General features: G+C 40.1%; 1 protein-coding gene across 1 annotated transcript; it reads right to left on the reverse strand.

Annotated features, from left to right (window-relative positions):
* Positions 1-250: 250 nt before the first annotated feature.
* LOC101213870 (tRNase Z TRZ1) lies at positions 251-24,786 on the reverse strand. Its single transcript, XM_011655191.2, is given in 11 exon segments — positions 251-602; positions 21,514-21,588; positions 21,698-21,766; positions 22,242-22,303; positions 22,306-22,354; positions 22,701-22,796; positions 23,002-23,072; positions 23,179-23,341; positions 23,619-23,908; positions 24,261-24,327; positions 24,463-24,786. Coding segments are annotated over 9 exon segments (891 nt in total). The 5' UTR covers positions 23,850-23,908; positions 24,261-24,327; positions 24,463-24,786; the 3' UTR covers positions 251-527.
* Positions 24,787-25,759: the final 973 nt, after the last annotated feature.

The following is a 25,759-nucleotide window of genomic DNA, read 5'->3' on the forward strand; positions in this document are numbered from 1 at the left end:
AAACAAATTAGCAACAGTTTTGGCATATTGTTACAGATGTTTATTGATATATACATAAATTCATATGCTCTGTATTCCTTAAAAGCATTAGATTGTGATTCTAGTGACAACTATTTTTCTATATTTTGGTTTTGAATCTAAATTGTGCTTCCTATGTAATACCCAGCTAACCCACCTTTCTTTTTTACCATGTCAATGCGATATATTGGAGACATTAATCACGAGATGGTTTGAATCACTCCACCCTCAATTGTACTAAAAAAAATAGTCTTATAAAAAAACTAGTCTTATAAAACCTCACGAATTCAATCAATATCATCTAATGTAGCAAAGTTTGATTTAGCATTTTCCCTTACAAAAATAGAAACGACCCAATTCAAAGCACACCACTTCTGCAATGAAATCACTCAAAATTACAAGAACTAGCAAAAAAAGAAGGTTCAAGTATAAAGGTGAGCAAAATGAGTTCCAGAACACTTTTAAATAACTATGTGAATATAAAATCGTATTGGACAGGGCACCCCTTGTCAAAAACCTTCGGTTAGTGCAGAAACTCGGCCTGCCAAAGGTGGAGGTAAAGTAGATATAGCTTCCTGAATTTCCTGATAAACCAAAAAGCAGAAAATGTATTTATCTTTATGTAGAGAATCTACTGGTAAAACACTAAAATAACAGAGGCAGATACACTTTATTTATATATAAGCCAAAAGAGTGATTACAGTTGTCACAATAGGCAAAATAACAAAGAAAAGACACAAGACAACATACCCAGCCTCTTTTAAGCTAGCTGAACAATTCCTCAAGCCACAGCAGCATCCCTATCAAAAACATAATAAAGACCTAGCTACCCAATTCCGAAAAGACCTATTTATACCTCTTTCTCTCATTCCTGCCCGTGGGCCCCATTTGCACAATCTTTTTCCATCATTCCCTCATCATTAGATGCTTGTACATTTACCATTTTGCCCCTTCTTTTATATGTATGAACAATTGCGGGCCTTACAATACCCCTTGGTTTGGGTTCACCTTGTCCTCAAGGTGAAAACTAGGGAATTGCTGGTTTATTTGGAAAACTGATTCCCAAGTGGCTTCACTGTCTGGCAGACCTTTCCATTTAATTAACCACTCATTTCCACCTAGTTCCCAATTCCAGCGAACCCAACACCGTTTCTAGCTATAATTGCAATTCAAAATCTTCAGTTAGGATCGGTTGATAATGTTGGAGTTCATGCTGCTTCCCGAGCTTCAACTTTAATTGAGAGATGTGAAACACATTGTGAATGATAGTTTCTAGGGGTAACATCAATCTATATAGGCAACCTCCCAAATCCCCTCAATAGTTTTGTAAGGTCCATAATATTTGGGTGCCAGCTTCTCACACTTCTTTCTAGCTAAAGAGCATTGCTTGTAAAGTATTAGTTTTAAGTAAACTTCATCTCCTACTTTGAATTTCAATTCTCTTCTTTTCCAGTTTGCCATCTTCTTCATCCTATTTTGGGCTGCACACAAATTTTCTTTCAAGGCATTGAGGGCTAAATATCTTTCCTCTAACATGGTTTCCACCTCATTATTTGAGGACTTCTTCAGACCATAAGATAATAAGGGAGGAGGCGGTCTGCCATAAACCCTATGGGAGGGAGTCACTTTAGTGGATGCATGGAAGGTGGTATTATACCACAATTCTGCCTAGGGAATTAGTTTGTCCCATTTTCTTGACTGCTCGTTGCAAAAGCACCTTAAGTAGGTTTGGCGGCATCTATTCACCCTCTCTGTCTGTCCATGGGTGAAAAGCAATACTTCTCTTTAAAATCGTCTCATGGTCATAAATAACTCTTTCCAAAAGTTGCTCAGGAAGATTTTGTCCTTATCTGTAATAATGGATTTGGGAATGTCGTGCTTGCTGACCACTCTATCAAGGAACATTGAAGCCACTTGTTTAGCAGAGTAAGGGTGTTTCAGTGGTATGAAATAAGAGTACTTACTCAATCGGTCAACCACAACCACAATTACATTAACTCCTCCAACTAGGGGTGATCCTTCAATAAAATTCATTGTCCAATCTTCTAAGATTCTATTAGGAATGGGAATGGGTTGTAGTACCCTAGCAGGTTTGGTAGCTTCAAATTTGTTCTGTTGACAGATGTCGCATTCTTCAACATACCTCTTTACATCGACCTTCATTCCTTTCCAATATAATTCCCCATTGATCCTTTTGTAAGTCCTCAAAAACCCGGAATGGCCTCCTAGGATAGAATCGTGGAATGTATGCAATAACCTTGGTATAAGGGAAGAAGTCTTGGACACAAACACTCTCCCTTTGTACAGCATCCTTTCATTAACCCACTGATATTTTCCTTCTTTGTACAGCATCCTTTCATTAACCCACTGATATTTTCCTTCTTTTTCAGAATCTGTAAGACCCCCAATTATCCATACTTATAGGAGGAAGGGTAGAAAAGTAACTGCACAGGGAATTATTATGGAGAAATGATTGGAAGGACGTTCTGAGTGGTAGGGCCCACTGGGCTGAGGAATATGTGAGTCTATAAATAGGATTATTAGGTTGGAGTAGCTAGGGTATTTTTATCTTTTAGGAGGTAGGGCTACAGCAGCCACCAGGGTCTCTTAAAACCAAGAGGCTGGTATGATCTTTTCTGCATTTTTCCTTGTTGTTTCTTGTTATTTCTTTTCATCTTGTGAATCTGGATCATTTGGCTTTATATATAAATAAAGTAAACCAGAGTACTGCCTCTGTTTAAGCCATTTATACAGTCCTTTCGGTCTAAATTATTGTTAGTATCCTAACAATTGGTATCAGAGCCCGAAAAAACTGGGGGTGGTTACTAGACTAATGGCGCAGAGACAAATAGAAGACAGAGTGGATGGAACTGAGAAGGAAATAATGGGTCTGAAAGAGATGCTGTTAGAAATGAAAAAAGCAATGGAACGAATGGCTGAGGATCTAAGAGAGAACCATAGCTACAAAAGAAGGGAGGAATCTGGGACCTCCGACGGTTCAGTAATGAAACTGAAGGGAAAAGCTGAGGAAACCGATGTTCATAACGAAGGGAACTTGACCATGGGTGACCGTAGTAAATATAAGAAATTAGAGATGCCAATGTTCTTGGGAGAAAACCCGGAATCTTGGGTTTACAGGGCAGAGCATTTTTTTGAGATCAATAATCTACCCGAGACCGAAAAGGTCAAGGTAGCAGTAGTCAGCTTTGGACAAGATGAGGTAGACTGGTACAGATGGTCACACAATCGGAGGAAGGTGGAGTCGTGGGAGGATCTAAAAGAAAGGATGTTTGATTTTTTTAAAGACACAGGGCAGAAGAGTTTAGTGGCGAGACTGATCAGGATTGAACAAGACGGTTCCTACAATGATTATGTAAAGAAATTTGTTAATTATTCAGCACCCCTGCCCCACATGACAGAGAGTGTGTTAAGGGATGCATTCCTGACTGGGCTAGAGCCGAACCTGCAAGCTGAAGTCGTGAGCCGCAATCCACTAACATTGGAGGAGTGTATGAGAGAGGCACAGCTGGTCAACGACAGAAATTTAGCCCTGCAATGGTCCAAGGCAGAAGGGGGAGGACTGAATTACAAAAAAGGCGAAGGAAGCACGAACAAGGGTCCAGAAGGTGGGGAGAAGGGAATCACCAGGAAAACAGAGTTTCCTTTGAAACAGGTGACAATTCCCATTAAAGGCAACTACCAGAAGAGTGAACCACCAGTGAAACGCTTATCGGATGCGGAATTCAGAGCACGACTTGACAAGGGTCTGTGTTTTAAATGCAATGAAAGGTACTCCCCTGGACATCGATGCAAAATGAAGGACAAAAGAGAGCTGATGCTGTTTATCATGAATGAAGAAGAAAGTCTGGAAGACGAAGACAGAACAGAGGAAACTAATGAAGAAGTATTAGAGTTGAATCAGCTTACACTGGAGGAGGGAACCGAAATTGAGTTAAAGGCAATACATGGCCTAACAAGTAAAGGAACGATGAAGATCAAAGGCGAAATTAAAGGGAAAGAAGTATTGATACTGATTGACAGTGGGGCCACCCACAATTTCATACACAACAAAATTGTGGAGGAAGTGGGACTGGAGTTAGAGAATCATACTCCGTTTGGAGTCACTATCGGAGATGGTACAAGATGCCAAGGAAGAGGCGTGTGTAACAGGTTAGAACTAAAACTTAAAGAGATCACAATCGTGGCTGATTTTTTAGCAATTGAACTGGGGAGTGTAGATGTGATTCTAGGGATGCAATGGTTAAACACAACGGGAACCATGAAGATACACTGGCCATCCTTGACCATGACATTTCGGATGGGAAAAAAACAGTTTATCTTAAAAGGAGATCCTTCACTTATTAGGGCAGAGTGCTCTCTGAAAACTATTGAAAAAACATGGGAAGAGGACGACCAAGGCTTCTTACTCGAAATGCAGAACTATGAGGCAGAGGAAGATGGGGAATTGGATGAAGTACAGAGAGTAAAGGGGGATGAGGAAGAATCTCCAATGATTCAAGTCTTACTCCAGCAGTACACGGATTTATTCGAAGAACCGAAGGGATTACCACCAAAAAGGGAGTGTGACCATCGTATTTTGCTGGTAACCGGCCAGAAACCTATCAATGTGAGACCTTACAAATATGGCCACACACAAAAAGAAGAAATCGAGAAGTTAATATCTGAAATGCTCCAAGTTGGGATAATACGACCCAGTCACAGCCCTTACTCGAGTCCTGTGTTGCTGGTAAGAAAGAAAGACGGAGGGTGGAGATTCTGTGTTGATTACAGAAAATTAAATCAAGTAACCATATCGGATAAATTTCCAATACCCGTGATAGAGGAATTGCTAGACGAACTGCATGGGGCCACTGTTTTTTCAAAACTGAAGCTCAAATCTGGATATCATCAGATACGGATGAAGGAGGAGGATGTGGAAAAGACAGCATTCAGAACCCATGAAGGACACTACGAGTTTCTGGTCATGCCGTTCGGCCTCACTAACGCACCAGCTACTTTCCAATCTTTAATGAATCTGGTCTTTAAACCCTTCCTCAGGAGATGTGTACTGGTATTTTTTGATGATATATTGATATACAGCACGAATCTCACAGAACACGAAAAGCATTTGGCCATGGTTTTTGCAGTAATGCGGGATAACCAGTTAGTTGCTAACAAAAAAAAATGCGTAATAGCCCATTCACAGATTCAGTATTTGGGGCATTTAATATCCAGTAGAGGGGTTGAAGCTGATGGAGACAAGATCAAGGACATGGTAAATTGGCCCCAACCCAAAGATGTAACCGGATTGAGGGGGTTCTTAGGGTTGACAGGTTACTACAGAAGATTCGTCAAAGGGTATGGGGAGATGGCAGAACCGCTGACCAAATTATTACAAAAGAACTCATTCCTATGGGGGGAAGAAGCAACAGAGGCGTTTGATAAGCTGAAATTAGCCATGACAACCCTACCCGTACTAGCTCTACCGGATTGGAACCTGCCTTTCATCATTGAAACAGATGCGTCGGGGATTGCTTTAGGGGCAGTTCTATCTCAAAATGGCCATCCCATAGCTTTTTTCAGTCAAAAACTATCAAACCGAGCAAAAACCAAGTCCATATATGAGAGGGAATTGATGGCTGTGGTTCTGTCAGTACAGAAGTGGAGACATTACCTCTTGGGAAGGAAGTTTACAATCATCTCAGATCAGAGGGCCCTCAAGTTCCTTTTAGAGCAAAGGGAAGTGCAACCCCAATTCCAGAAGTGGCTGACTAAACTCCTCGGGTATGACTTCGAAATACTTTACCAACCCGGACTACAAAACAAAGCAGCCGATGCCCTCTCCCGAATAGAACAACCAGTGGAAATGAAGAATATGTCCACCACGGGTATTGTCAACATGGAGGTGGTAGAGAAAGAGGTTGAGTTAGATGAAGAGCTTAAGGCAATCATTGAAGAATTAAAACAGAATCCTGATGAGCCTAGTAAATTCCAATGGGTGAATGGAAACCTATGGTATAAGAAGCGGATTGTGTTGTCAAAAGAATCCACTCTGATCCCCACCTTACTACATACATTTCATGACTCCATTTTGGGAGGCCATTCCGGGTTCTTAAGGACGTATAAAAGGATGTGTGGGGAATTGTATTGGAAGGGTATGAAGGCGGATGTAAAAAAATATGTGCAAGAATGCGAGGTTTGCCAGAGAAATAAGTTGGAAGCAACTAAACCAGCTGGAGTTCTGCAGCCAATTCCAATTCCAGAAAGAATCTTGGAAGACTGGTCCATGGACTTCATTGAAGGGCTACCTAAAGCAGGAGGTATGAATGTAATAATGGTAATTGTGGACAGGCTGAGCAAATACTCCTATTTTATCACCATGAGGCATCCTTTCAATGCAAGGCAAGTGGCTGAAGTGTTTATTGACCGGGTAGTGAGTAGACATGGAATACCTAAGTCAATCATTTCCGATAGGGATAAAATTTTCATAAGCAACTTTTGGAAAGAAATATTTGCTAGCATGGGAACCCTTCTAAAAAGAAGTACGGCATTCCACCCTCAAACGGACGGACAAACTGAAAGAGTAAACCGTTGTGTAGAAACTTATCTGAGGTGTTTTTGTAATGAGCAGCCGACAAAGTGGAATAAGTTCATTCCCTGGGCAGAACTATGGTATAATACAACTTTCCATGCCTCCTCAAGATCAAATCCCTTCCAGATTGTATATGGACGATCACCTCCTCCGCTGCTATCATACGGCAATCACAAGACTCCTCACAATGAGGTGGAACTAATGCTGAAAGAGAGGGATTTAGCACTGATTGCTCTAAAGGAGAACCTGAACGTGGCGCAGAACCGAATGAAGAAAATGGCAGACTCTAAGAGGAGGGAACTTAAGTTCAAGGTGGGAGATGAGGTATATCTCAAGCTTCGACCCTATAGGCAACATTCTCTAGCACGAAAGAGGTCGGAGAAGTTGGCCCCTAAATTCTATGGACCTTACCGCATAATTGAAGAAATTGGAGAAGTGGCGTATAGGCTGCAGTTACCGCCCGAAGCTTCCATTCATGACGTCTTCCATATTTCCCAACTGAAACTGAAATTGGGAAAAACACATGTAGTACAAATCCAACAACCAGTACTAACGGAAGAGTTTGAACTACAGCTACAACCAGAAACCGTACTGGGCATTCGATGGAATAAGGACTTGGGGGCCAACGAGTGGTTGGTGAAATGGAAAGAACTACCGGAGAACGAGGCTACCTGGGAAGCAGTGTACCAAATGAATCAACAGTTTCCCACCTTCCACCTTGAGGACAAGGTGAACTTGGAACCGAGGGGTATTGTAAGACCCCCAATTATCCATACTTATAGGAGGAAGGGTAGAAAAGTAACTGCACAGGGAATTATTATGGAGAAATGATTGGAAGGACGTTCTGAGTGGTAGGGCCCACTGGGCTGAGGAATATGTGAGTCTATAAATAGGATTATTAGGTTGGAGTAGCTAGGGTATTTTTAACTTTTAGGAGGTAGGGCTACAGCAGCCACCAGGGTCTCTTAAAACCAAGAGGCTGGTATGATCTTTTCTGCATTTTTCCTTGTTGTTTCTTGTTATTTCTTTTCATCTTGTGAATCTGGATCATTTGGCTTTATATATAAATAAAGTAAACCAGAGTACCGCCTCTGTTTAAGCCATTTATACAGTCCTTTCAGTCTAAATTATTGTTAGTATCCTAACAGAATCCTTCTTCAGATCATTTATAATCTTCTGAAGTTCTACATCATTTTCAACTTCCTTCTAGATCAAATCCACATCAACAATTCCAGTCATGGTGTTCAATTCCAGCGGCTATTCCATCCTTGAAAGAGCATCTGCAGCCTTATTTTGCAATCTTAGCTGATATAGTATCTCAAAATCATAACCGAGAAGTTTCGTTAACCATTTCTGAAATTGAGGTTTGAACCTCCCTTTGTTCCAATAAGAACTTGAGAGCTTTTTGGTCTGAAATTATGGTGAGTTTCCTCCTAAGAAGGTAGTGTCTCCATTTCTGCACTGAAAGTACCACAACCATCAATTCCCATTCATAAATAGATTTGGATTGGGCTTTTGGAGACAGTTTCTGACTGAAAAAAGTGATAGGATGCCCTTCTTGAGATATCACGGCCCCTAATCCCACACCCGAAGCATGTCTAATAGTAAAAGGTAGGGACCAAATCTGGTAAGGCCAGTACCCGTATTGTCGTCGTTGCTAATTTCAAATTTTCAAAGGCTGTTGTTGCTTCCTCATCCCATTTAAATGCATTCTTCTGTAGTAGCTTAGTTAATGGTGTCGCGATCTCCCCATAGCTTTTAACAAACTGTAAGACCCCCATCGTGCATACATATAAAAGAAGGGGCAAAATGGTAAAAGCTCAAAAAAGGGAATGATCAGGAAATAATAGAAAAAGAAGGTAAGAGTGGGGCCCACGGGAGAGGATTGTGAGGTGAGATATAAATAGACCTCTGTAGGGATGGGATAGCTAGGTTTTATGATGAATATCCTTTGAGGGAGAGGCGGCTGTAAGCCTGGGAAATTACGTAGGCTGCTATAGGAGAGTTGGTAAATTAAGTAGGCTGCTATAGGAGAGTTGGTATGCTTTTCATATTGTCGTATTGTTATCTTTCTTATTACTACTGTGGCTGTAATCTATTTTTGGCATATATATAAATAAAGACATATCAGAGTGATGCCTCTGTTTCTGCCATTGTTGGGTATTTTTTAGTGTTTTATTTGTAGAATTGCTATATATTGGTATCAGAGCCTCTACACTAGGGGTGGTCACACAATTAACGGCGAAAAGGCAAATGGAAGAAAGATTAGATGGGACCGAAAAGAAGAATACTGGGCTTGAAAGAGATGATGTTGGAAATGAAAAAACCATGGAACGTAAAGCAGATGAAATGAAAGAAACCCATAGCTACAAGAGGAAGGATGAATCCGGGACTTCGGATGGGTCGGTTATGAAGTTAAAAGGAAAATGGAAAGATAATGACAACTTCGAGGAAGCCATAACAACGTATGTTGACAGAAATAAATACAAAAAACTGAAATGTCGATGTTCACTGGAGAGAATCCTGAGTTGTGGGTTTTTAGAGCAGAGCCTTTCTTCGACATTAACAATTTGCCAGAGAATGAGAAGGTTAAGGTGGCTGTTGTCAGTTTCAGTCAAGACGAAGTTGATTGGTACCGTTGGAGCAACCACCGGAAAAAAGGTCGAATCATGGGAAGATCTAAAGGAGAGAATGATTGAGTTCTTTAGAGACTCCGGACAGAAGAGTCTGAGCGTCAGGTTGATTCGAATAGAACAGAGATGAATCGTATAACGACTATGTTAAGAAATTCGTCCAATATTCAGCTCCATTGCCACACATGGCCGAAAGTGTACTCCTAGATGCATTCATGACAGGACTAGAATCGTCCCTTCAAGCCGAAGTCATTAGTAGACACCCTCAATCCTTAGAGGAGTGTATGAAAGAGGCGCAGCTGGTGAATGACAGGAACCTAGCACTGAAATTAGCCAAAGCAGAATGGACAAGTAGTATCACTAAAGGAGGTGACTATTCCAACAAGAATCAAGGCAGTACAGAGAAAAATATGCCCAGAAAGACAGAATTCGCTATGAAACAGATCACCATACCGATCAAGGGAAGCTATCCAAAAAGTGAGCCACTAGTGAGAAGACTCTCAGACACCGAATTCCGAGCAAGGTTGGATAAGGGGTTATGTTTCAGATGTAATGAGAAATATTCCCCTGGACATTGATGTAAAGTGAAGGAAAAAAGGGAACTAATGTTGTTCATCCTCAACGAGGAAGAGAGTAATGGAGAACTAGCACAACCAGAAGGGAGGAAGAAGAAGTGATGGAGTTAACTCAAATAAATGTAGAGGAAACGACGGAAGTTGAGTTGAGAAGCATCACGGGGTTCACCTCAAAAGGGACGATGAAGTTGAAGGGAAACATAAAAGGAAAAGAAGTAGTAGTGATCCTCATTGATAGTGGAGCCACAAATAACTTCATACATGAGTCAGTGGTGGAGGAACAAGGGCTAAACATTGAACCGGGGACACAGTTTGGAGTGACCATTGGAGATGGAACTCGTTGTAAAGGCAAGGGAGTCTGTAGAAGAGTGGAACTGAGATTGAAGAAATAACAATTGTAGCAGACTTCTTAGCTGTGGAATTGGGAAATGTTGATGTAGTATTGGGAATGCAGTGGTTAGATACCACCGGAACAATGAAGGTTCATTGGCCATCCCTAATCATGACTTTCTGGGTTAAAGGCAGACAGATTGTATTGAAAGGAGATCCCTCTCTGATTAAGGCGGTATGTTCCCCAAGAACATTGGAGAAAACGTGGGATGCTGAAGATCATGGGTTCTTGTTGGAATTCCAGAATTATAAGGTGGAAATTGAGAATGAGTATGACACTGAAACATAGGAGAAAGGAGATGAGGAAGAATTGCCTATTATTCAATCCTTGCTCATGTACTATTCTGATATTTTTGAAACCCCAAATAGCTATGAAATTTCATTCTACCCGACCATAGACTGGTCAACGTAAGGCCTTACAAATATGGACATGTGCAGATGGAGGAGATCGAAAAGCTAGTCACTGAAATGCTTCCTGCAGGGGCAATTAGACCGAGCCACAGTCCTTACTCCAGCCCGGTGCTATTAATAAAGAAGAAGGATGGAGGATGGAGGTTATGTGTTGATTACCGCAAACTTAACCAAGTGACAGTGTCCGATAAATTCCCATTTCTAGTAATCGAAGAGCTGTTGGATGAGTTAAATGGGGCGACGGTTTTTTCCAAACTGGATCTGAAATCTGGTTATCACCAGATAAGAATGAGAGACGAGGACATAGAAAAAACAGCTTTTCGCACACATGAGGGCCATTATGAGTTCCTTGTTATGCCTGTTGGAATTCTTTCCTTTTTTTATAGGCTTTTTCCTCGTTAGAATCCTAGAATAATTATGGAAAGATTATGGGAATGTTTTCCTTATTTTCCTAAATCTTTTCCTTTTTTATTCCATTGTATACTCTATTTATTCTCCCTTGTACCTATTGTTTTATTCATTAAAAAATAATAACAACAAACAATCGTGGTTTTTCTCTCGGTACTCGGGTTTCCATGTAAATTGGTGTGAACTCGTTGTCTCTCCTTTCAATATGGTATCAGAGCAGGACAATGAAAACACTCTAGAAACCCCAAAAAACCAAACCAGTGATGAAAATCAAACAGAAGGGACAACCATCAATTTTAGTGTCGCCGTAGTTGCTGCCGTCGATGCTCGGATGACTGCTGCCATGGACGAATTATTAAGCTGGCTACAGAAAACGTCCGAAAATAATTTTTCGTCATTTCCACAGTCGTTCGAGCCGCCGCAGGACCACCACACGCCTGGTTTTTGTCCTCAGATGGCGCCGACCATCCCATCTGTCCAACCCTTTTCTTCATTCGCGACCTATATTGCTCCCCACGCCCCGATTTATGTTCTGCCATCTAATTCTGATCGGCCACCACCGCTTCTGCCGTCAAATCTGTATGTCCAGCCACCCAATGATCCTAGCTACCATCCCGATGTTAAAAATTCTCAAATTCACTCAACATTTGAGGTTGGTGAATCTTCGGCACATTCCAACCGTAACGTGCAAGCTTCCTTGGGAATAGTTCATCAACAACTGGAAGGGCTTCGACAACAGATAGCAGCACTTGAGGCTACCTTAGGGATGACATCCAATATTTCTCTACCGATGTATTCTGAGAATCCGGTAAACTTGTTCCCTAATTAATCCTCTCCTTATGTGACTAATACGGTGGCTCAGTCTTCCATGTATCATCTTTCAAGAGAAAAGTTGAATGGCAACAACTATTTCTCATGGTCTAAGTCAGTAAAGATGGTCCTCGAAGGACGACAAAAATTTAGCTTTCTGACAGGGGAAATACCTCGCCCCCTACCGGGCGACCCACATGAACGATATTGAAAGGCAGAGGACTCTATTCTTCGATCCATATTGATCAACAGTATGGAACCTCAAATTGGCAAGCCGTTATTGTTTGCTGCAACCGCCAAGGATATTTGGGACACGGCCCAGACACTTTACTCAAAACATCAGAACGTCTCTCGTCTATACACGCCAAGAAAGCAAGTTCATGAATGGAAGCAAGGAACCATGGATGTCACATCCTTTTTCAATAAGCTTTCTCTTATATGGCAAGAAATGGACCTATGCAGAGAACTAGTCTGGCGTGATCCCACTGATGGTGTGCAGTACTCAATAATTGAAGAGAATGACAGGATTTATGACTTTCTTGCTAGTCTTAATCCTAAGTTTGATGTAGTTCGAGGACGTATACTAGGCCAAAGACCGATTCCCTCCCTGATGGAAGTTTGTTTTGAAATCCGCCTCGAGGAAGATCGCACAAGTGCTATGAATATTTCAGCAACCCCTACTATTGACTCCGCTGCTTTTAGTGCAAGGTCTTCTAACAGTAGCAGTGACAAACATAAGGGAAAACCAATTCCTGTCTGCGAGCATTGCAAAAAACAATGGCATACCAGAGAACAATGTTGGAAGTTACATGGTCGTCCCCCAGGAGGTAAGAAACGCCCTTCCAACGACAAACAGAACATAGGGCGGAGGTATGTGAGTGAGTCTGCCGAACCTCCTCAACAATCTGATCCACACAAAAACCAAATTAATCTCAGTCTTGCCACTTTAGGTGCCATTGTCCAATCAGGTATACCTCACTCCTTCGGTCTTGTTAGTATTGATGGGAAGAACCCCTGGATTCTGGATTCTGGTGCCACAGATCAATTGACTGAGTCCTCTGAACATTTTGTGTCTTACATTCCTTGTGCTGGGAACAAGACAATTAGAATTGCAGATGGCTCCTTGGCCCCCATTGCTGGAAAGGGGAAGATTTCTCCCTGTACAGGACTCTCCTTACATAATGTTTTGCATGTGCCCAAACTATCTTATAATTTGCTTTCGATTAGCAAGATCACTCATGAGTTAAACTGCAAAGCAATATTCTTACCTGATTCTGACTCTTTTCAGGACTTGAGCTCGGGGAGGATGATTGGCACTGCCCGGCATAGTAGGGGACTCTACCTCCTTGATGACGATACCTCTTCTAGTAGCATTTCTAGGACTAGTCTCTTATCTTCCTATTTCACTACTTCTAAACAACATTGTATGTTGTGGCATTTTCGTTTAGGTCACCCTAATTTTCAATATATGAAACAATTTTCACACTCTTCTCTAAAATTGAGATGGCTACCTTATCTTGTGATGTGTGTATTCAGGCCAAACAACAATGAGTCTCTTTTCCCTCACAACCATACAAACCAACCCAACCCTTCACTCTTGTTCATAGTGATGTCTGGGGACCACCCAAGATAACAACCTCATCTGGAAAACGGTGATTCGTAACCTTCATTGATGATCATACCCGTCTTACCTGGGGTCTACCTTAATCACTGATAAATCTGAGGTTTCCTCTATGTTTCAAAATTTTCTATCACACCATTGAAACACAATTCCATAAAAAAATTGCTATTCTTCGGAGTGATAATGGTCGGGAATTCCAAAACCATAACCTTAGTGAATTTCTTGCTTCCAAGGGGATTGTTCATCAAAACTCGTGCGCCTACACTCCTCAACAAAATGGAGTGGCCGAGCGAAAAAAACCGTCACCTTCTGGAAGTAGCCCGTTCCCTTATGCTTTCTACTTCCCTTCCTTCATACTTGTGGGGAGATGCTATTCTTACAGCAGCTCATTTAATCAATAGAATGCCTTCTCGTATTCTTCATCTTCAAACTCCCTTAGATTGTCTTAAGGAGTCCTACCCATCGACTCGTCATGTTTCTGAGGTTCCTCTTCGTGTGTTTGGGTGTACCGCTTATGTCCATAATTTTGGCCCTAATCAAACCAAATTTACCCCTCGGGCTCAGGCATGTGTGTTTGTTGGGTATCCCCCTCACCAGCGTGGTTATAAATGTTTTCACCCACCATCCAGAAAATACTTTGTCACTATGGATGTTACTTTCTGTGAGGATCGACCCTACTTTCCCGTTAGCCATCTTCAGGGGGAGAGTGTGAGTGAAGAGTCTAACAACACCTTTGAATTCATCGAACCCACTCCTAGTGTTGTGTCTAACATCATTCCTCATTCCATAGTCCTACCCACAAACCAAGTCCCCTGGAAAACGTACTACAGGAGGAATCACAAAAAGGAAGTCGGTTCCCCTACTAGTCAGCCGCCGGCTCCAGTCCAAGACTCTGAACCTCCTCGAGATCAAGGTATGGAAAACCCTACTGAACCCTGTACTAAGAATATGATAAGTGAGAATGACAGGTCTAATGTTGCTGTTCTTGAAAACGTGGAAGAAAAGGACAGTGGTGATGAGATTGAGGTCAGAATAGAAACCCGTAATAATGAAGCGGAACAGGGTCATACAGGAAAATCAGATGAGTATGATTCCTCTCTTGACATTCCCATTGCTCTTGAGAAAAGGCACCAGGTCTTGTACTAAACACCCCATTTGCAATTATGTTTCCTACGATAGTCTCTCTCCTCAGTTCAGAGCTTTTACAGCAAGCCTTGACTCTACCATAATACCAAAAGATATCTACACTGCTTTAAAGTATCCTGAATGGAAGAATGCTGTCATGGAAGAGATGAAAGCTCTTGAAAAGAATAGTACTTGGGACATTTGTACTCTACCTAAGGGACACAAAACTGTGGGATGCAAATGGGTGTTCTCTCTCAAATACAAAGCTGATGGTACTCTTGACAGACACAAGGCAAGGTTAGTTGCGAAGGGATTTACTCAAACCTATGGTATTGACTATTCAGAAACTTTTTCTCCAGTTGCTAAGTTGAATACTATTAGAGTTCTGCTATCTGTTGCTGTGAACAAAGATTGGCCTTTATATCAGCTGGATGTTAAGAATGCCTTTTTGAATGGAGACCTCGTAGAGGAAGTCTACATGAGCCCTCCGCCTGGATTTGAAGCCCAGTTTGGTCAGCATGTGTGTAAACTCCAGAAATCTATATATGGTCTGAAACAGTCTCCCAGAGCATGGTTTGACAGATTCACTACCTTTGTCAAGTCCCAAGGGTACAGGCAGGGACACTCTGATCATACTTTATTTACAAAGGTTTCCAAAACAGGAAAGATTGTTGTTCTAATAGTTTATGTGGATGACATTGTTTTGACTGGAGATGATCAGGCAGAAATCAGTCAACTAAAGCAGAGAATGGGCGATGAGTTTGAAATCAAGGATTTGGGAAATTTGAAATATTTCCTTGGAATGGAGGTGGCCAGATCTAAAGAAGGTATCTCCGTATCTCAAAGAAAATACATCCTTGATTTGTTAACCGAGACAGGTATGTTAGGATGTCGTCCCACTGACACTCCTATTGAATTCAACTGTAAATTAGGAAACTCTGATGATCATGTTAGAATCCTAGAATAATTATGGAAAGATTATGGGAATGTTTTCCTTATTTTCCTAAATCTTTTCCTTTTTTATTCCATTGTATACTCTATTTATTCTCCCTTGTACCTATTGTTTTATTCATTAGAAAATAATAACAACAAACAATCGTGGTTTTTCTCCCGGTACTCGGGTTTCCACGTAAATTGGTGTGAACTCGTCTCTCCTTTCAATAATGCCTTTTGGCCTCACAAACGCCCCACAGCTACCTTTTCAATCACTGATGAACGAGGTATTTAAACCTTTCCTTAGACATTGTGTCTTAGTATTTTTTGACGATATACTAGTCTACAGTGCTGATATTGATGAGCATGCTAAGCATTTGGGAATGGTATTTGACGTACTAAAGGATAATCAACTCTTTGCTAATAAGAAGAAATGTGTTATAGCCCATTCGCAGATACAATACATGGGACATTTGATATCAAAAAAAGGGGTAGAGGCAGACGAAGAGAAGATCAAGAATATGATAAACTGGCCAATTCCGAAGGACGTTTCTAGCTTGAGGAGATTTTTAGGTCTCACGAGATACTATAGACGATTTGTAAAGAGTTATGGAGAGATATGTGCCCTGCTAACTAAGTTATTACAAAAAAATGGCTTCAATTGGAATGTGGAAGCAACTGTGGCCTTCGAAAGTTTAAAGTTAGCGATGACAACTCTTTCAGTATTAGCTTTACCCGATTGGAATTTACCCTTCACCATTGAAACGAATGCATCTGGAATAAGGCTAGGAGTTGTGACCTCTCAGAAGGGCCACCATATTGTTTTCTTTAGCCAAAAACTATCCCAAGAGCTCAAACCAAATCTATTTATGAAAGGGAATTGATGGCGGTAGTTCTTTCAGTCCAAAAATGGAGACACTATTTATTGGGGAAAAAGTTTACCATTATTTCTGACCAAAAGGCTCTTAAATTCTTATTAGAGCAAAGGAAAGTACAACCCCAATTTCAGAAGTGGTTAACGAAACTTCTTGGATATGATTTTGAGATATTATATCAGCCTGGACTTCAAAACAAAGCTGCAGATGCCCTTTCAAGAATGGAGCAGCCTGTGGAACTGAACAGCATGACAACCACTGAAATTGTAGATGTGGAACTCATTTGTGAGGAGGCTAAAAGTGATGAGGAACTTCAAAAGATTACAAGAAGACTGGAAAGAAACACGAATGAGGAACAGAAATACCAATGGGTGAACGGGAGGCTATTGTATAAAGGAAGGATGATACTCCCTAAAGTTTCTTCTCTCGTAACAAAGATATTACACTTTCCACGATTCTATTCTGGGAGGTCACTCCGGATTTCTACAAACTTATAAGAGAATCAGTGGCGACTTATACTGGAAGGGTATGAAAGCGGATGTTAAAAACTATGTGGAGCAATGTGATGTGTGCCAGTGAAACAAATATGAAGCAACTAAACCTGCTGGAGTCCTTCAGCCAATTCCTGTTCCGGATCGAATACTATGGATTTCATTGAGGGGTTACCCCTAGCCGGTGGAATGAATGTTATTATGGTGGTAGTGGATCGATTGAGTAAATACTCCTATTTTATATCGATGAGACATCCGTTTTCGGCTAAGCATGCTGTCATATTCATTGATGGAGACGTAAGGAAGCATGGCATTCCTAAATCCATTATCACGGATGGGGATAAAATTTTCCTTAGTAACTTCTGGAAAGAATTATTTGCAACAATGGGGACTATTTGTGAAAAGGAGTATAGCATTCCATCCACAAACTGATGGGCAGACAGAGAGGGTGAACAGATGCCTTGAAACATACTTGAGGCGTTTCTACAACAAACCTAAGAAATGGGATAAACGGATCCCTTGGGCAAAATTGTGGTATAACACCACGTTCCACGCATCCACCAAGACTACACCTTTCCAGGCTGTTTATGGCAGACCTTCTCCCCCCCTGCTGTCTTATGGTCACAAACAAACTCCTAACAACGAGGTCGAAATCATGTTAAAGGAAAGGGATCTAGCTTTGAATGCATTGAAGGAAAATCTCTGTTTGGCACATAATAGAATGAAGAAATTAGCTGACACGAAACAAAAGGGAACTAAAGTTTAAAGTAGGAGATGAAGTCTATTTAAAACTAAGACCCTATCAGTAACAATCATTAGCTAGGAAACAGTGTGAAAAACTAGCTCCTAAGTACTACGGACCATACAAGATTATAGAAGAGAATGGCAAAGTTGCTTATAGATTGCTGCTCCACCTGAAGCAATCATCCATAATGTCTTTCATATATTGCAATTGAAGTTGAAACTCGGACAGAAACAAGTCATCCAACAACAACAACCTGTCCTCACTGAAGAGTTTGAGCTGCAGTTATAGCCTGACACTGTGCTAGGAATCCACTGGAATCAAGAGCTGGAAGGTAATGAATGGTTAGTTAAATGGAAGGGGCTGCTAGACAATGAAGCGACATGGGAATCAATCTTTCAGATGAGCCAGCAGTTTCCTAACTTTCACCTTGAGGACAAGGTGAACTTGGAACCGAGGGGTCGTACGTATAAAAGAAGGGGCAAAATGGTAAAAGTTCAAAAGGGAATGATCAGGGAATAATAGAAAAAGAAGGTAAGAGTGGGGATGGGATAGCTAGGTTTTATGATGAATATCCTTTGAGGGAGAAGCGGTTGTAAGCCTGGGAAATTACGTAGGCTGCTATAGGAGAGTTGGTATGCTTTTCATATTGTCGTGTTATCTTTCTTGTTACTACTGTGGCTGTAATCTTTGTTTGGCATATATATAAATAAAGACATATCAGAGTGTTGCCTCTGTTTCTGCCATTGTTGGGTATTTTTTAGTGTTTTATTTGTAGAGTCGCTACACAAACCTTCTATAATAGCCGGTTAAACCTAAAAATCCCTCTCAATCCAGTGATGTCTTTTGGTCGTGGCCAATTGATCATACTTCTGAACTTTTCCACATCGGCCGCTCTACTCCTCTCTTGAATATTAGGTGCCCCAAATATTGGACTTGAGTGTGGCTATTACACACTTTTCCTTGTTGACAAACAATTGATTATCCCTCAAAACCGCAAAACCATTCCCAAATGTTTCATATGCTCATCTATATCAGCACTATAGACTAGAATATCATAAAAAAGAATACAAGAACACATCGTCTAAGGAAAGGTTTGAATACCTGATTCATTAAAGATAGAAAGGTAGTCGGGGCATTGGTGAGACCGAACGACATGACTAAGAACTCATAGTGGCCTTCGTGTGTGCGAAACACTGTCTTCTCCACATCATCCTCCTTCATCCTTATTTGTGGTACCCTCCCGATTTCAAGTCTAATTTGGAGAACACTGTTGCCCAATGTAATTCATCTAGTAATTCTTCGATAACTGGGATAGGGAACTTGTCAGATATGGTCACTTAGTCTTTCGATAATCAACACAGAATCTCCATCCTCCATCCTTCTTTCTCCACCAACAACACCGGGTTGGAGTAAGGGTCATGGCTCGGTCTAATCACCCCCAAGTGTAGCATTTCCACCACCAACTTTTCAATTTCTTCTTTTTGCACATGGTCATATTTATAAGGTATAACATTGATTGGTTTTTGATCCGACATGGTTATTATGCGATGGTCAATAGCTCTCTTTGGAGGTAATCCCTTTGGTGTTTCGAATAAATCAACATATTGTTTGAGTAAGTTTTGAACCATAGGAAATTCTTCTTCATCTCCTTTTTTCTCTGTTTCATCCCCATAATCATCCTCCCATTCGATCTCATAATTTTGTAGTTCCAAGAGGAATCCTTGGTCTTTGGGTTCCCATGTTTTTTCTAGGGTCTTCAATGAACATTCGACTTTAATAAGCAATGGGTCTCCCTTAAGAACTATTTTTTTATCCTTTGCCAAAAATGTCATAGTCAGTGAGGGCCAGTGCACCTTCATTGTTCCAATGGTATCCAGCCATTGCATTCCCAACACAAGGTCAACATTTCCCAACTCTACAGCTAGAAAGTCAGCGATAATAGTCAACTCTTGCAGCCTCAATTCTACTCTCTTACATACTCCTCTTCCCTTGCAACGCGTGTCATCCCCAATAGTCACTACAAATTGGGTTCCTAATTCAATGTCTAACCATTGCTCTAAAACTAGCACCACATTTATGAAGTTATTAGTCGCGCCACTATCAATTAGGACCACTACCTCTTTTCCCTTTCACCTTGCCTTTCAATTTCATTGTTCCCTTGGATGTGAAATTCGTGATGGTTCTTAGCTCAATCTCCGTCGTTTCAGCTAAATCTAATTGATTTAGTTCTATTACTTCCTCTGCCACCCCTTCTGAAGAAGAATCATCTCCATTACTCTCTTCCTCGTTAAGTATAAAAAGCATCGGCTCCCTTTTCTCCCTCACTTTACATCTATGGCCGGGTGAGTATTTCTCATTACACTTAAAGCACAGCCCATTGTCTAACCTTGCCCTAAATTTTGTATCTGACAACCTCTTAACTGGGGGTTCATTTTTCTGATAACTTTCCTTAATAGAGATGGTTATCTGTTTCATAGCAAATTCAATCTTCCTTGGTGCATTTTTCTCCTTACTGCCTTGATTCTTGCCTGCGCTCTCTCCTCCTTTATGCTCCACTCTTCCCCACTCTGCCTTGGCTAGTTTCAATGTCAAGTTCCTGTTTCACAAGTTGTGCCTCCTTCATACACTCCTCTAAGGTTTGAGGGTGTCTACTGATCACTTCAGCTTGGAGTGTAGGTTCAAGACCTGTCAAAAATGTGTCCTTAAGCATGCTTTCAACCATATTAGGCAATGGCGTTGAGTAAGTGACGAATTTCTTAACATAGTTGCTATAGGACCCATCTTGCGTTATGCGAATAAGCCGTGCGCCTAAACTTTGATGTCCAGTGTCATTGAAGAATTCGAACATTCTTCCTTTTAGGTTCTCCCAGGACTCAACCTTCTTTCGGTAGTGGCTCCACTGGTACCAATCTACCTCCTTCTGCCCAAAGCTAACCACGGCCACTTTTACCTTCTCTGCTTCCAGTAAGTTATTAGTTTCAAAAAGATGTTCTACCCAGAATGCCCAGGATTCGGGATTCACCCCGGTAAATATTGGCATCTCAAGTATTTTGAACTTCGGTCTACGTTACTCATATTAGGTTCCATTATCATCTCCGTGTCCTCTAATTCCCTTTGAGTTTCAAAATCGATCCATCTGACGTTTCAGACTCTCTCTTCTTTTGTAACTGTGATTTTCTCGCATTTCGTCAGCCATCCTGTCCATGGACTTCTTCATCTCCAGGATCATTTCCTTCAAGCTCATGATTTCTTTTTCGGTTCCATCCACTCTTTCTTCTATTTGTCCTTGAGCCATTAGACGCATTACCACCCGCAGTGTTAAGGCTCTAATACCAGTTGTAGAGAATCTACCGATAAAACACTAAAATACCCACACAATGGCAAAACAGAGACAGTACTTTGATACACTTTATTTATATATAAGCCAAAAGAGTGATTAAAGTTGTCACAATATGCAACATAACAAAGAAAAGACACAAGAGAACCCAGCCTCTTTTAAGCTAGTTGAATAATTCCTCAAGCCACAGCAGCCATACCTATCAAAAAGATAATAAAAAACCTAGCTACCCAATCCCAAAAAGACCTATTTATTACCACTTTCTCTCATTCCTGCCTATGGGTCCCACTTGCACGATCTTCTTCCATCATTCCCTCATCCTTAGATGCTTGTAAAATTTACCATTTTGCCCCTTCTTCTATATGTATGGACAATTGGGAGCCTTACACTTACCAGTACATACTGGAAAATAAAATGTCAGTCTTATAAATCCTCTTTATAAAGGAGATGGAAGTGGGAAGAAGAGGATGTCACCTAATAGAAGCATTGCACAATAAAACTCAATAAAAACATGAACTTGAGAGATCAATATACTGGCATTAGACGTACCTCTGTAGTGTAGCGTGCTGAAAAGTGAATCAGAAGAATCGCTTTGTTCTTAAACTTTTTCGCATGATTTATTATCTGGGTCGGATCATCAACATACAAAGCACACAAGGATGTAAAATTGTAAGATATAAGTTGCTGAATGAAATAAAGGAACAACAGGTATTACAATGTTGAGTAAATGAACCTCAAATAAGTGAGTGTGTCCATATTCTCTAGCATGCTCCACTTTAACTCTATTTTCAAGAAATGTGCTCTGCAAAAAATGGTTGTGCACCATAAAAGATTAAACCTTCATAGAAGTAGAACCCACCCTACCAAAGAGATAACCAACACCATTTTCTCTTTCCAATCTAAACCTATGGGCATGTTCAAAAGTGTAAAATCAAACATCAAATTTTTTTTTTATTGATTAGATGTATGTTTCTAAGTGATTTTAACATAAGTTTAATCATGTCAAACTTACTTGCAAACATTATACCAATCCGTAAACATGTAGAGCCCCATATGCAGGAAAAAAATCTGCATTCTAACGCTAACTTTCATTTTATTAAGCTACAATGCATTCATAAGTATACCTACTGCTGTCTTAAAATAGGGTATTTATCATTCAAACTCACTCTGCAAAACTCTACTTCTATTCAAAAAGTTAACCAAAAGTAACAATAATCAAACAAACGTTTGAGGAAAAACAAGATTGAGACATAGTGTCTAGTCTTCTAGTATCGGACCTCCATAACTAGGATCTTTGCCCTCAATACGTCAATATTATTTTCATCAACTATAAAGTCGACGTGGTATCTCCTGTAAAAGCCACTTCAGGCTCGGTAATTGTGTAAGTAATCTGGCACAAAGCAAAATAACCAAAGATGGTTTATGAACTTGAGGACTTTAAAGAATGGGGAAATGTAAAAGAAAAAGTATAATTAGAGAGGCATTAAGCTTTGTTTACTTTAACTAAGAAAAAATAAGGAAATATAGTGAAAAAGATCCTGATTTCAACCAAATGACTGTTGTTTCAAACACTTCAGGTCACCTACCTGCCATAATTCTCACAAATTCCTAATCGAATTGTTCGCCAGGGTAGCCACCAAACCCTTTTTCAATGATGGAATGTATAAAAAAGAAGTTTTTCAAAGTCCACGTGTTCCATTACCAAGAAATCTATGAATCTAACAGTTAAGACAAACCTCTACACCAGATAAGCGGAGTTTCTTGATCTCATTGCCAGATAGTCCCAGGTAATCTTTCTTAAGCTTTTGCTTTACAGAGTAAAGCAGATAACCCTGCCACAGTTATAGATAAATTTTGGACTTAGAACAGAATCATCAAATATGCCAACATAAAAATAGCAACCTGCAAAAAGTATATACTTTAGACCAAGAGCTGAGATGTTCAAATCTCCTACCAACATACTGTAGAACTTAAAAAAGATAATAATAAACCAAGAATAATCACAAAATCAAAGTTTATGTGCAAGAAGTAGGCTACCTGGCTGTCAATGACATGGTATGTCCTAAACACCCTCACTTTGAGGTCCCTTCTCAATGACAACTCTTCCCCTGCAAACAAAATATATGAATGGAAGAATGTATTAAACCAAAGCACGAAAATTGGGAACCAAACTATTCATTGGACAAAATAAGATGATTCAATAAGAGACGGTACCCACTTCCAAGCCAATCAAATTACATCTCAGCTCAGATTGATCCAATCTTCTGTGCACCTCTAAAAGGTTTTCTACATCATTCTTTATAGATTTTGGTACAATAATTGTTGGTGGTCCCATTTTGTATAATCCACGGGTAGCAACGTACAAGGGAAGTCCCCCCTATCAAGCACAAAAGCTACTGATGAGCTACAGATGAACAAATGGCGAAAAGGCTTACATCCAAATAGCTGTTTGAATTGGAAAGGTAAAACTAAATTCAAAACATTAAATAGATACTTGAATTGATTGAAGATAGCTGCAAAAAAAACCTCAATCAATGAAATTCCACTTTAGCATCAACTAAACATATCAGCCGTGAGGTCTCCCACCATGGGAACAAGCTGAGACAATAATAAAATGGTTGAAAAATGAAGCAGATTGAGGGGCCTGGACTTACAATGTGATCCATGTGACCATGGGAGATGAAGAAGGAGTCCTGACTTATGGCCTTTTGAGGGCAGCGACCAATATCAAAGGCCAAATTGAGTGTTGGGAAAATGATGCAAGTTTCATGGCCTCCAATGGACAAGCCCTTAATCGGGTATCCTTCAATTTGTATTCCCTTACTCATTTCCATCGGGTTCGAGTCCAAGTTTTTGCTGCTAAAGCTGGCAGTTCCGGCTGCCATGGTTGAAATTTACTAATGGCGAATAGACCTTGTAGGAGGGCAATTGTCACCAAACTAGTCTACATGAAACATGCAATAAAAAGTTCCATAATATGAAATCGTAACATGGCATCTCAAAAATTCATGAATTCATAACATAACATCTCATACACTCACACATAAACTAACATTCAACAATAAAAACATATCATGTAAGCTTTTCTCAAAATCGTTTGCGTTCATCGTTGATTGATTAAAAAATCTCAAAAAGAAAAAGTTTGGCAAAAAAAAAGTAGTATTTAGATCTATTTTGTTTGACATTTTTAGCTGTCAATTAAGCCCTAATTTAAACCAAAACAATATGAGTTTCAAAAAATTTATGCCAACCATCAATGTGTATTCGAGACTTTCAGATAAACCCTCAAAACTTACAAAAGAATATCAAAATCCTTCAATTACTTCTGGTCGTTGGCTCCTCAAAATTCACCCAGATGTGCCACTGGACAGCATTTTCAAATCCTTTAAATATCCAATATAGCATCGAAGTATTATGGATAATTTTAATTCAATGCCAAAACTCTCTATGAACATTCAAGATCACTCAAGGAAAACTTACGAAACGCAGAAAACTCACTAAAAATCAAGAATACAAATTGGCACAGCAAACATCCAGTGGCGGAAACGGTGTACGGCACAACCAGAGACGCCGGCGTGGTACCGTACAGGGGGGTCAATTTAGAGAGAGAGCAACGATGGAGAAAGGAGAGAGGGAGAGAGAGAAAGGGAGGAAGTCGCTACCAGCTTTGGGGCGGTGAACGACGCAAGAGAAACTGAGAGCGAAGGAGAGAGAGGTGGGGTTCTTAGGGGGAAATTTTGAGAAGTAGCATTTTGGTTTTGCATAAATATGAATTTTGTTTTTCTTCGCCCATCTAGACATTCAGATTCTACCCAACTTTTTTAAAAACTATTTCAATCTAATTTTTGGGTCTATCAGGATTGAAGTCGGCACCGCGATCCTGTGTTATACCTTTTAAAATTTGAAAATAATAAAGAGTTTCATCCAATGACAAAAATAACTATCGAAACTCAAACTTTACATATTCTCACAAAACCCTAAACCCTAAACATTGTGCCCATTTCGGTTAAGAATTAAATAAATTTTCTCCCAAAATCAAAATAATTTCTCACATTTTTTTTCGCAAAATTTCAAGAAGTCGTTCTCGAACTTAAATCTCCGAAGGTGAATTACTTGAAGGATTTCGTAGTTTAGGGTTTAGTTTTTAGTTTATGTTAGATTGTTTTCTATGAAATTTGAGGTGAAAGGGAAATTTGGTAGTTGGTGTTCTAATGTAGTTGGATGTAGAACATTATTTTAAGTTAATGCATGTAATTTCCTTCGATGAATCTCAACAATTTCATCAATTTGGGTTCGTTATTGATGAGGAATCTCGGTCGAGAACTATACAATTGTCTAGGATTCGTTGAAGGAGTTCAAAAATTGTTGCATTTCACATGCATTTTGGGTTAATCCCAAGGATGATTTCACCCAAGATCGGATCGAGATACATCAAAGAATGCATGTAAGACCCTTATCTCGTGGCATCCCGGTGTAATGTTGTCCGAGTTTAATTGGCAATTCATGTTGTTCTCGGTTGAGATTGCTCTGATAGTGCCTTGAGTTTTAGGACATAAGACTTATTATTTTTCTGTTATGTGTTTTAAAATGTTTTCTAGATCCCTCTTGTCACCAAAACCTACAATTCTGACTTCTTCCTTGCAAACTTGACGTGTTATTCGCATCTGTTGAAGACTGTGTCAAGTATAAAAAGTAAGTTAACATTCAGACAGCTTTATATGTTTAGGAAAGCCGTCTTTGGACACTTTTTGGATGTAGAGTTGGTGTTCAATGGACTTATGAGCCACTACATTTT

The sequence above is a fragment of the Cucumis sativus genome, chromosome 4 (assembly GCF_000004075.3).
Source record: "Cucumis sativus cultivar 9930 chromosome 4, Cucumber_9930_V3, whole genome shotgun sequence".
NCBI classification, from domain to species: domain Eukaryota; kingdom Viridiplantae; phylum Streptophyta; class Magnoliopsida; order Cucurbitales; family Cucurbitaceae; genus Cucumis; species Cucumis sativus.